Raw genomic sequence first — 13,501 nt, 5'->3', positions numbered from 1 at the left:
AACGATGGCCGTACGACACTTATTGCGCGGCCCCGGGGCCCTTGAAGGTCGTAGTCTGTGTTTTGGTGTGTGCTCAAGCAAATAAAGAAAATATTGTTTCGAGTGACTCCTAGTAGATAACTGCTTAGATTTATTTCTTTCATAATATCTTAACTTTTTCTGTCATGTCCATCTCTTTTTTATGTTTTTTTTTAAATCTTTTATGATGCTGAGAATAATGTTGTATGTAGCAGAGGTCATTTTTTAAGGGGGCTGTAGGGAGTGCCAATGTGGAAGCATTGATTTGTAAAGGGGCTGTAATAGCAGTGATGTCTAGAATTCTCATCTAAAGAGTCTCCTGAAGGTCTCCTGTAGCATGTCCCCAGTCTCCAACAACTCCTGCAGCATGTTCAAAGTATCTGACCATCTCCTGTTTTATGTCTGCAGTTTCTGAGGTTCTACCACAAGTGCGATAGGGCCACAGTTTGGGCACAAGGGATTTATACTCAGAAAAGGTTCTTCTATAAGGAATTGTTTGGTTGAATATCAGATGTCTGTTACATTTTTCAAAGTGTGATTCAATCATCTGTAACCAAGAATAAGAACAATAAACATCAACTCTGCAATTAAATACTGAGCACAGCACCATGATTGGCTCTGTCATAGTAATAGCATTAAAGCTGTCGTCCCTCGGTGACATGAAACATATCTCTATTCTTCATGAAGTAAAATATAATCATTGTCATCTAACTCAATCCCTTGTTACCTAACCCAGTCCCTTGTCCTCTAACCCAGTCTCTTGTCCTCTAACCCAGTCCCTTGTCCTCTAACCCAGTCCCTTGTCCTCTAACCCAGTCCCTTGTCCTCTAACCCAGTCCCTTGTCCTCCAACCCAATTCATTGCCATCTAACCCCATTGCTTGTCCTCTAACCCAGTCCCTTGTCATCAAACCCAATCCGTTGTCATCAAACCAAATCCCTTGTCATCAAACCCAATCCGTTGTCATCAAACCCAATCCGTTGTCATCAAACCCAATCCGTTGTCATCTAACCCAATCACTTGTCATCTAACCCAATTCCTTGTCCTCTAACCCAATCCCTTGTCATCTAACCCAATTCATTGTCCTCTAACCCAATTCCTTGTCCTCTAACCCAATTCCTTGTCCTCTGACCCAATGCGTTGTCCTCTAACCCAATCCGTTGTCATTCAACCCAGTCCATTGTCATCTAACCCAGTCCATTGTCATCTAACCCAGTCCATTGTCATCTAACCCAATTCCTTGTCCTCTAACCCAATCCCTTGTCATCTAACCCAATTCATTGTCCTCTAACCCAATTCCTTGTCCTCTAACCCAATTCCTTGTCCTCTGACCCAATGCGTTGTCCTCTAACCCAATACCTTGTCATTTAACCCAGTCCGTTGTCATCTAACCCAATCCATTGTCATCTAACCCAATCCAGTCCAACCCAAAATTGTCATAGTATTGATACAACCATTACATAAACCTTAACGGTTTCTAAGTTGCAAATGTGGGCAGTCAAATTGATTCAAATTGGATTGGTTGGTAGTAGTTACAAGGAAATATTATTCTGTTTCAGAACAGTAATAATGCTTAATGGGAAGCAAAGTGTCTCAGTACCTGGTCATCGACAGGGCTTTATTTCTACCAGGGACATGGGTCAATTCACTGAGAGCTAAATATTGCTCTTTGTTCTTTTGGTATATTTAACACATGATTTTTTTTAATTAACTTTCTTATTCACGTAATGCCTTATTTAACAAATGTGTTGCCTATTCTGTTTTGAGATATTTATCACTTAATTTAGTATTATGTTTCACATTTTTCACAGGCTGTTACACTGTGCCAGGGGTAGATTGTTCAGTTATTGAAGGTGCACAGGAACATTGTGAAAACATTATTAAAAGAGAATCCGGGCAGCGGTGACTGACAGTCACTGCTCTCGGCAGGGAGATGATCGGGAAGTGAGCGAGGGACGGTTTGCGTTCGCTCACTTCCCGATCTATTGAGCCGACCTGTGACAGTTTCATTGTCACACGTCGGCTCGAACTATGAGGTTGAGTGAAAATCACTCACCTCATAGTTCTCCTTTTTAAGGGTGGATTTATAAACAATTCACACAGACATTCACCCTACAGGTAAATATCACATTATGGCCACTAGATGGAGCTGAGGAGCACAAGAAATGGGTATTATATCCTACAATCCTCAGCTCCATCTAGTGGCTGCATCTAGTGGCTGCATTACCTGAAATTACATGTGACCTAATAACAACCTATGCTCATAACATTAATTTGTCTCCCCCATTCACACAGAATGAATGTATAAGTGATTTCACAGGGCACATGACTCTGTAAATGTGTTTATAAACTTTTGAAAACTTTTATAAAACCCTTAGTGTGCCTCAATTTACAGAACAATCTCCCGCTAGTACAGTGTTATAAATTATTCACATTCCTGAGCCAGCAGAATTGTATTTCCACTCTGCCTCACTGATTCCTTGTTTTCTTTTCACTTGTCAGTGAAGAGTTCTGCTCATTGTTAGTTTGTACATTCCGAAAATATCATGCGCCTATACCATGAATTAGTGAATTGACTTTATATAACTTTTGCATTCGGCAAGAGTTATTTATAGAACAAATATTGTGCTTAAGTCAAAATTTAACACAAACTTCATTTTTTATAAATTAACTGGTTGTTCTTTTATCACATGCTTTATTCTCTGAAAAAGGGTCACGTGACCCTGTTGGTGCATGCGATACATGTTGGTGAGTTGACCCAAGAGTCTAAATGGAGTTTGTGTGGGGTTTTCTCCAGATTTCCCTGCACAACCCAAAAATAAATTGATGGTTTACCTAAAATAGCCCTGGCAGGGGCGTCCCACGGCCGTGTGTCAGCTGCAGCGGTTACCGGGTGACACCCCACCGTGACGTCACCACGCATGCGCAGCGATCTTATTGATACCTGCCGGCGGCCATCTTTGTGATAGATGTCGGCAGAGAGAGGAGGGAACAGTCACCCGGCGGGATAAGGTATGGTGCCGGGTCCCCTCCTCTCTCCCGAAACTGTTGGGCGCTCGGCCCATGACCGAGTGCCAAACTTTTCAGAGGGGGGGTGACACCAACATGACTTCAGTCACGTTGGTGTCACCCCTCCAATGGTGTCACCCGGGTGCAAGCCGCACCCCCCTTGTGACGCCACTGAGCCCAGGTGTTGTGTGCGTGTCCCAGTCTGTAGTAGAGTAATTAGGCTGAGATCTAAGAATCAGCTCATGAGATGTGACTTTGGTTACGCAGTGCGGTGCACTTTTTGGACCATGTACAGTATAACAAATATGAACATGCAGAAATAGTGTGTTAGTAAAATTACTGGTAGATCCACTTTAAAGTCAAGAATTAGAAAAAAAATAACTGTTGCAGTGGCGCTATCCCTGCACTGCAAGGGTTTAAGCGGACCTTTCCCCATATCTTTAACCACTTCAAGACCAGGTGTTTAGACCCCCTTCCTGGCTACGGGCATCGCTGCCCGTTTTTAAATTGCGGCCATTTCCCGGTGGCGCGCGCAAGGGGGTGTGTCTGAGCGGACGTATAGAGACGCCCGCTCAGATCGAGAGAGCTCCTGGCCGGCCGTTTTTTTACTACGGCCGGCCCGGAGGTAGTTAAAATGACAACAAAGTCACCTTTAGAAATGTTTAGTAATGACAATCTACAAACACATACTTCTAGATAATTGTCGGCTTTTTATTCTTTACATATCTTATTTCTCTTTTCTTCCCCAGTCTTCTCACAGTGGTCATGTTTACTAAGGGCAGATTACTAGCTCTCCTTTTACTTCCTGGATCTCTGGCACATGTGACTAGGACATGTGACCATGCACATCATCTCAAGGGAGGGAAATGCCTTTCCCTGAGATGTCATGAGATTACAGATGAGATTTCCCAGCTATGCTCTGCGGATGTAACCTTTCCTAGGATGCAGTGCTTGGGAACATTACATCACTAATGCCCAAGAGGTCCAGGAAGTGGCAAAACAGTAATTGAGAGTAAAAGAAAACTATGTTTGCTTGACTAATGAATGTAAGATGATTTCATATCAGCATGCAGAGCTAATGTGATTTTTAGTGAAAGGGGTTAAAGGTCCACTTTAAGTGCTTGTTTTGTCTAGGGAGCTCAAATAAAGTAGATATACTCATCTGATCCTCAGTCCCGCCGGGCTGCTAGACCAGTCCCTGCAGCATCTTCTCCCCCACTGATGTCATCACGTCTAATGCAGGTCTATTGAGGATGCTGGGGGATATTCCACAGTGGAGGGGGAGAGAGGTGAGTGCCAACCATCGCAGGACCGTGGATCAGGTGAGTAATACAGCTTTATTTGAGCCTCCTAGACAAAACGGGCGGGTGGGCGAGCCCCAATGGAAGGGCAAATTTTTTTTAAATCCTGTAGTTCTTCTTTTAAGGCTAAGTTTACTTTTCTGGTCCATGCTGCATGTTACACACATACAATATTCAGGATGTAACATCCTCAGATCTCAAACCCCATCTCCCTCAGTTTGGACATGGACGGGAGGAAGAGTCTGCAGGAAATAGGACATTGCACACTTGATCTACTGATCATGGTTGCAATGGTTTCCTTTCAAAATAATAAATGCACATTTTTTTCTTTTATAAAGAAGTGTGAATTTTTTTAAATGTGAATGGTTTTTATTTTGTCTCTGTGGTGGAATCCGTCTGCTATATATGCATGAAGAAAATAAATATAACGATAACGACGACTAGAAACTTGTGGATACGTCTGCTTTGCTGATGGCGGACAATCTACTGTGTTTTTTTAATCTCTTTTAATTGTGATTATTCCCCACACAGGAAACCTGCCCCCTGAATGTATAATTATAAATGCTTAGCATAGTTACATGAAAGTTTAATGATCTAAAACATAATTGGTCTTTTCATTGTACATATCTCCTGATGATTGAGTTATGTTTCTGCAGAGATTTGGTAGAAGCCTTGCTTGCTTATAACTAAGAATTGACATCATGCTGAGTGTGATTGATTGATGATCAGATGAGCAGATCTATCTCCGATGACCCATTGCTAATACAGTATTAGTAAAAATGTATAGTCGCTGACACCGAACGGTGTTCCATCAGTGAATGAACCTGACAGCTTTGTCTGTGTCAGTATTTGGAGAAAAAGCTAGAATGCTATAAACTGCACAGATTTTGCAAACAGTAGTGAAGCCGTCTTTTTTTTATTTTTAAACTTTGGATTTTTATTTGGTTTATATGCATATAAGACAATGCTTTGCACATTCATAATGAACAAGCAGATACATTGACACAACACATCTATCAGACATCAAATTAGTCATATCGCCTGAAATCTTCTTTACATTCCATCTAGTAGTAGATGTACGCTTGTACCTCAAGATCAATGGTAATATATGCATAATAAAACTATATTGTATAGTTGCTAGGCATAGAGAACCATACAATTATAGGAGTAAAATAAAGCAAAATAAAATAAAACAATATTGCAGCCGTCTTTTATGTACAGCTGGGCATACACAGAATTTTGCACGAAAAATCTGTTCAGAACATTCGATAATACCATCAGAGACTTGACAGATGTTGAACTAAATGTTTTTTTATTTTAACATTTGGTTTTGGAATGAATTAAGTTTCCCGAACAAAAAACACATTCGCTGTTAGAAGTTCGCTCCTTTAAGAAATAATTTCCATCATGCGCCTTCCATTTTTCTAGTCACTATGGTCCAAATCGATTGTCGAATAAGGAAAATCGAACGAATCTTCCGAAAAACAACCATTTTCTAACAAAATTCTAACTGTGTACTCAGCTTTACTTTAGAATCTGAATTAATTAGGAAAAAGTATTTGAGATAACAAATCCCGGGACATTATTAGCACATAGACATAGACGACAAGTAGGGATGCACTGATGTTGGTTTCTCGTTATTGAGTACATAGTTACATAGTATTTGAGGTTGAATAAAGACAATAGTCCATCAAGTCCAACCTATTAGGATCTCATTCTAGGAGTACCCGTACCCCTGTATATTACGGTCCCTTAAGAAATCGTCCAAAAGTTTCTTGAACAATTACGAGTACCGATATTTTGCTTTTGGTACTCGCCGATGCCGAGTACCGATACCGGTGCTTCTGCTGGCATGGAGCTGGCTTCCGGGGCAATTAGGAAGCTGGGCGGGAAGTAATGACATCTCGCCTGGCTTCCTGATTGGCTGGGAAGCAGGCTTCCCAGCCAATCAGGAAGCAGGCTTCCCAGCCAATCAGGAAGCCGGGCGGCGAGTAATGACCCGCCTCCCAGCTTCCTGATTGAATGGGAAGTCGGCTGTAAGCTGACTGACTGGAAAGCCGGCTTCCCAGCCAATCAGCAAGGAGCCGGCTGTTTGGCCAGCTAGATGCTGATTGGACTGGAAGCTGAGTTCCCAGCCAATCAGGAAAGAACCAGCAGGTCGGCCTGCTCCATGCTGATTGGCTGGGAAGCCGGGGGGTGGTTCATTACTCGCTGCCCGGCTTCCTGATTGCATGGGAAGTTGGCTCCATGTTCCCCTCTGACCGGAAGTCCGGTATCCGGGAAGGTATCGATATTGGTGCAGCCGTAAGGACAGGTGTGTACTTTATTACTTGGAATTGATGGGTGGCAGCAGGGCCGTTTCGAGGCTGCACCCTAAGCAGCAGTGCACCCTAGGCGGCTGCCTAGTGGCAGCACCGGCCCTGGGTGGCAGTCATGTGCTGTTTCAGAAAAATCCGGTAAAAAGCTTTATTTGCCTTTTTTCCGAAATACAGAATAAGATCTGAAAGAACAATCAGACTAGACAGGAACCCGCAGAAAGGAAAAGTATATTGATCTGAATTTTATACTTTAAGAGAAAAATAAAATGAAAATAGCTCTTAATGACTCTTCAGTGATAATAAGCTGTAATGTATTTTGCAGAATTTAATATTTTCAATGCTGATTTGTTAACAGGAAGTGGAACTTTCATTCTTTTGTCACATCTCAGCCTGAGATGGTCAGGAACAAGCTATTTGCGCCAGAAGATTCAGACTGGGTTAATCACAGTATGGGGAATCCGGTAAGCATTTATTTTCCAGACCGACGTTCTTGTGCCGGAAATAATTGTATTTTTATTAACTGTAAAAGAACATTTCTTTCAGCCTCGGAACATTTTTGTTTCTAAGAATTCTCCGAGATGGCCATGATAGAAGATTTAATAAAGTACGAGATAATCCAGGGACATTTCTGGTTTATTGGACAGTTCAAGGTGAGTGATAAAAGTCAATGGCTTCTCTTTGAGTCCTATATCCCATGACAAGGGGCTCTTAGCTGCAGCCAAGCATTTTAACCAATATTCACAAAGGACTAACACCGCTTAGGCCTCATTCACACAGCTTAGAGCCATTCCGTACAGATCCGTGCAGCATGCACGGCCATATCAGGCCGCTCCCAGGAAAGACAGGTGCTGCGTGTGATTGTACTCAGCAGCCTGTTCCTCCCCAACGGGAGGACGCGGCCGTACGCTCACCCGTGCTGCACATCCATGCAGGTGTCCGAACTCGTACGCAGACAGGATGAATCCTTTCTGCGTCCGAGCACAGACACCCACATGGATGTGCAGCTCAGGTGAGGGTACGGCGGCGTGTGGCTGTGTCCTCCGATGAGAACAGAACAGGCTGGTGCATATAATCAAACGCAGCACCTGTCCTTCCCGGCCATGCACGCCACGTGGATCTGTACGGGCCATCTGTTATCAGTGTGAATGAGGCCTTATACACAGACCGGTCCTATCTTTGTTCTCTCACTCGTGGTTGTATATTGTTACTGGTCTGTCTGTCAGAAGGCAGCTTGAGCTTTTTGGAGGATCTCTTAATCCTTACAAATGACGGGGGGGGGCTTTGGAGAAAGAATACAGGAACTGACTTATGGAATCTGGAGATAAAACTGAGCACAGAGCAGCCAATCATCTTGCATTGAAGAAATTAAGGCAATCTGATTGGTTGCTTTGGAGAACTGCTCTTCTGTGCTCCAGTTTTTTTTTTTTTTTTTTAAGAAGTTGCAATAAAATAGCATAGTAAAGACATTAAAGAGTAATTCCACTTTGGTTGAGAAAAAAAATAATCCTCTCTGGGTGATCTGTGTACATTGCAAGGATTGTAACAAACTTTGTTACAGATTCCTACATGTTTCGGTTGTAAAGAAAAAGCTGTTTGTTGCAGCATGTCCTTTCCAAACTGATCCCTGAATGGGAGGATCTGGGTTCATTAGAATCCACTGGTGGGCTTCCTGTGTTATAATGAGGAAAGGTGCAGTGTCGGCATCCCTTTAGTAGTGATTAACCCTCAGGGAATATCTGACCAAACATGAAATTCCTATTGTAAGGGATGCCAAAAATTATACTTATATCTATATGCAGACTTTTGGGAAAATCAGCCAGCCAATCACAGAAGCAGGAACTGACATTTCTGGGGGGGGTACAGTTCACCAACTGTACACAGAACTCCTCCAGGTAGCCATATTGCATTGGATTTCTTTGACAGATTTAGAACATTACAACAGCTACAGCTTTAAATGGAAAGGTGATTTTTATTGACATTAAGTGGAGTTACCCTTTAATTTCGGTAACCATGCTTCTCCAGGTACTTTTACTGACAAGCTCTGTACTTCTTAGTACATGGACATCATTTCAGGGGTGTGGAATTCGTATCGCCCGACGCCCGGGACACGTAGTTCCGGGCGCTGGGCAAGTAGTTTTTTCACTGTTTCAGCTCTGCTACGGACAAGTAGCAGGGCTTATTTGACTTTTTTAAACAAGTGGCGCTGCGAGCGGGGGGCATGGACCGGTGAGAGCGGGGAGCGTGGCCCGAAGTGTGCAGAGCGCGGGCGGGGCCGGAGCGAGGGGGTGTGGAGCAGTGACAGGCTCTGTCACCTCCCTCTGTCTCTGGCGGCCGCTGCTCGTTTCTGTCACAGGAGTTCTAGCACAGAGCTGTGCTAGAACTCCTGTGTTGGAGGTGACAGGGTCAATAAAGAGAACCTGTCACCTCCAAAAGCTATCACTGTGTGATAGCACTACAGTTAAGTTTAAAAAAAAATAGTTTTAAAAATAAATAGTTTTAAAAAAAAAGTAATAAATAATAGTTAAAAATGTAACTAAATAAAAATGTAAAAATAATAAAACAAATGAGAAAATTTTACAAAGTAAATAAAAAAAGAAAACCAGTCCCGCTGCCCCATCTGCATGTGAATAAACTGCGATTGTGTGCTACCGCAAATTTGCAATAGCCAATAGTAAACTATCATTGTACCTGGGTACAATGCTAGTTTACTATTGGCTATTGCTAATTGAAATAGCCAATAGTAATGTAGCAATGTATTTCAATGGAATAGTGAATAGCCCGTACAGCACCCCTTCGGTTCTACAGAACCGAAGGGGTCCTGGGGCCGAAGGATCGGCCGAAGCTACGGCTAGATCCTTCGGCAGCTTCGTGAATAGACCCCTGTGTTTCATATCAATAAAATTAGACAGATGTTATGGCTCATAGAGGGGTCATCTCCTGGCTGGGAGACGGAGATAGACAAGCCCAATAGAAGTCAATGGGGATGTACTGCCCAGGCACGACCAGGAGAGGGAGACTTTTGCCGCAGGATGTCAACAATGGAGGCCGAGCCTGTAAAGGGTCGGTAAGTATGCATCTGTGCAGCCGGAGGTGGGATTGCCCAGGTCAGCTTAAAAGGGGACAAAAGGATAAATGCACTTGTCTTTAAAAAAACATTGTGATGCTAAGGTGGTGCTAAATGCAATCTTTCCCTAATATTATTTCTGATATCATGTCTTATTTGTTCAGGTGTCTGGATATTTGTTACATTGTTGCCATCGTTAATGGTAAACCTTGAGAAAAGAAACAAGCCCCTGGGAATAGTTGACTATTGCGGTTGGAGCTTGTGGGCAGTTGGATTTCTTGTGCAGGCCATTGCTGACCAGCAGAAATTGAATTTTAAGAGTGACCCCGACAATGCTGTGAGTATCTCAATACTATTATTTTATGGGTTCCAGTTTAGGGAAATAAAACATGCAATGAGCGTGTCTTAAAGCAGAACTCTGGGCAGAATTTGTCTTTACCCTTGCAGTGAGGCTACCCCCGCAGTGCAAGGGTTTGGTGCTCGTTATTGTCTAGGTGCTAAAAAAAAAGTTATACTCACTGGATCCTCCAAGCCAGTTTACTCTTAGGGTCCCCACACACCTTACCATAATCGCGGCAAATCCCGCGATCGTACGATTATCGTAAGGTGTGTGGGAGCCGTGCGACCTCTACTACTGTAAGGTCGCATTACTTTTATCTTAGGAACATGTTCAAAAACCCGCCGAGAATCGTACGATGTTCGGCGGGTGTGTAGCATGTTCGTAAGATAAAAACCGGACGGGCCGGTGCGCGCAAGTGCAAACTGCCCGTTCGGCACTGCGGTCATCGGAAGCCCACCCCTCATCGGGGTGGGCATGCGATCATCGCAAGTACGATCTGCCTGTCCAAGATAGGCAGATCGTACGTTTTTTTAATTACCTTACAACCATCGCAAGACAAAAGTCTTGCGATGGTTGTAAGGTGTGTGGCCAGCTTTAGAGGGGGCCCTGGAGCCTCTCTCCCCCTCAGCTGCAGTGCTTAAAGCTCCTGTAATTCATCACCTTCTACACACAGGGGGGGATTTATCAATACTGGAGCAGACAAAATCTGGAGCAGATTTGCACTGCAGCCAATCAGCTTCTCTGTTTCATTTTCTAATCTTACCTGAGCAAACTGAAGAGAGATGCTGATTGGTTGCCATGGGCAAGTGTTCCAGATTCTGTTTGCTCCAGTTTTGATAAATAAAGTGTATAGAATTGAGGACGCTGAGGAACATTTCAACGCTGCAGATTTTTAGGAGAGAGGCTTCATTGACCAGATAAGCAGGCAGCCAGCTTGAAGGATCGGGAGAGTATAACTTTTTTTTTATGACCTAGACAAACATAAGCACTTAACCCTTGCAGTGCATGGGGTAGCTCCACTACAAGGGTTAAAAACACTTTTGCCCAACGTTTTCCTTTAAATTTAAACTCCAGACAAACCTGAAGTGGGGAGTAGATGCATCCTCAGTCAGTGTTTATCATAATTTTACTCCATTGGGAAAATGTACCTTTTTTTTTCCTGCTCTCATTTTTTTACTCAGAACTCCCACCAAGGCAGGGAGTGGGAGCCATCAACCCAATGGAAACACTGCGATAAATATCTAAAGGGGTTTCAACCATTACCCAGTCTGAAGCTCAAAAAAAATGATGTCATATTTCTATAGAACTATGATGTATTTATCTACCTGAATATCTGTTCTTCTAAAAAAGGATGTTTTGACTTATGATAGGCGAGATAGCGACCTATAGCTTGTCATGAAAATTAACAATCCAAGATCTGGATTTCAGAATATATTTCTTGTTCTCTAATACATAAATAATGAATGCAGTTCTGCTTTAAAAGGGATACTAAACTCAGGAGTTAAATCATAAAAATACATGCAAGTGCCCTAACTATTAACAATAATGTATCTTATTTGTGTATCACTCGGCTGTAGATCCTCAAATCATCTCTGAATTGGTGCTGACACTGTCCTTCCTTCTATGTGTGTTGTAAAGTAGCCACCACTCCACTGGACTACAATCTCATGTTTGGTTTACTAATTTGTATTGAGATTGTAGTCCATCACAGGAGCGAGCTTGGAGCGGTGGCAACACAAAGCTGGAACAAAAGTAGCCATCCTCCAGAAGGAAGGACAGTGTCAGCCCAAATTCAGAAATGGGGATTTACAGCCGAGTGATACACAAATAAGCAACATTTTTGTTAAAGGAGAACTATGAGGTGAGTGCTTTTCACTCATCCTCATAGTTCTAGCCGACCTGTGACAATGAGACTGTCACAGGTCGGCTCAGTAGATCGGGAAGTGAGCGAACACATTTGTTCACTTTTCGATCCTGTCACGGCTCTCTGCCGAGACAGGGGAGGGGCTGGATTCCGCCCTTCCCGCTCCAATCCTCCAGCGCTGACTGGCGGAACGGACGGGGGAGGGGCGGGTACAGCTGGCTCTGCCTCTAGATAGGCAGTGCCAGCTGTCACTCACGCAGCTGGGCGGATCCAGATAGAATTGTCGGGATCCGCTTTAGCTGCGGCGTCTCAGTATACCGCGAGCTGTAGCTCGTGGTATACTGAGCTTAGGGTGACAGGAGGATGCTAGTTTGTGTACTCCCGTTACCCTAAGGAGAACTATGGGGAAAAGCCCTGACCCCATAGTTCTCCTTTAATAGTTGAGGTACTTGAATCCATTTTTAAGATGTAACTCCTGAGTTAAGTGTCCCTTTAAGTTTTCTTTCTGGAAAATTAGTGAAGAGGGCACGAAGATTCCCAAGAAGGGAAAACTGGGCTTAGACCTATAGAATTTTTTGTCCAGTCACAGATCATATATATATATATGTGTTTATTGCACAATTATTACTCATAGATAAATAATCTGCACTTTGGAAAACATTTGTAAAGTGCAAAAATTGTCTCCTTCTGCATGTAGTTCTAGTTTATTATATTTTGTATTATTTTCCTGGAGGTTGAAATGTCATATTTGTATATTTGTATGACATCATTTTTTTTTAAATATCATTTGTATAGTTCACTGGGGTGACGGTTTTTCAGCATTGTGCATAGTCTCCTAGCTCCTCATTTGTTGACCATATGTGTAGCTCAGGGGTGGACAACCTCAGTACTACAGCTGTGGTAAAACTACAAATACCGTCATACCTCTGCCATTTGTTACTGCTTCTTCTCTAATAATCTGCTGCTGTGTCTTTAATCTTCTGTAGGGAAAATTTATTCAGAGTGGTCTCTGGGCATACAGCCGTCATCCAAACTACCTGGGAGAGATCTTACAGTGGAGCGGCCTCTTCCTCTCTTCATGTTCAGTGCTGAGGGGTTACCAGTACATGAGTGTCATATCCCCAATATTTGTGTGGTTCCTGCTCAGTTATGTCAGTGGTATTCCCATTCTAGAAAAACAAGGCCTGAAAAGATGGGGAGAAGACCCAGCATATAAGAGTTACATCCAGCAAACACCAGTGCTCTGGCCATTTAAGCTCTGAGATCCAACAATATATAATGTTCATATATAGACACCTCTATATGTCTGTCTTATGCTATGGAAACGTACACGTACTTCTTCTTATATGATCTCTGACATTTACAGATACCTCAGAGGGAATTTGGTTTACATAAACAGAATATAAGGAATTTACTGTATTGATTCTTTTTTTCCTGAAAAAAAATTAATGCTAATAAAGTCTTCGAAAAAACCAACAGGACTTAAGATTCAATGTCTTTGTTGAGTTCACTTAATGTATGCAATGGAGGCGTTATGGGCTAAAAGGTGTTGCCTCCAAGGATGGATGGATGGATGGATGGGCCTAA

At 42.8% G+C, this 13,501-nt stretch overlaps 1 protein-coding gene across 1 annotated transcript in view; it reads left to right on the top strand.

Annotated features, from left to right (window-relative positions):
- The window catches only part of LOC108799935, a 20,189-nt gene extending 7,013 nt beyond the window's left edge, over window positions 1–13,176 (top strand). The window contains exons 2-5 of the mRNA XM_018571881.1: window positions 7,002–7,107; window positions 7,190–7,296; window positions 9,875–10,047; window positions 12,901–13,176. Coding sequence (XP_018427383.1) covers window positions 7,002–7,107; window positions 7,190–7,296; window positions 9,875–10,047; window positions 12,901–13,176 — 662 coding nt within the window. The remainder of the gene's footprint in view (window positions 1–7,001; window positions 7,108–7,189; window positions 7,297–9,874; window positions 10,048–12,900) is intronic.
- The last annotated feature ends 325 nt before the right edge of the window (window positions 13,177–13,501 follow it).

The sequence above is a fragment of the Nanorana parkeri genome, unplaced genomic scaffold (assembly GCF_000935625.1).
Source record: "Nanorana parkeri isolate BGI_ZX_2015 unplaced genomic scaffold, ASM93562v1 scaffold1858, whole genome shotgun sequence".
NCBI classification, from domain to species: domain Eukaryota; kingdom Metazoa; phylum Chordata; class Amphibia; order Anura; family Dicroglossidae; genus Nanorana; species Nanorana parkeri.
The sequence above is the reverse complement of the archived record's forward strand: the minus strand, read 5'-3'. Positions and strand labels throughout refer to the sequence as shown.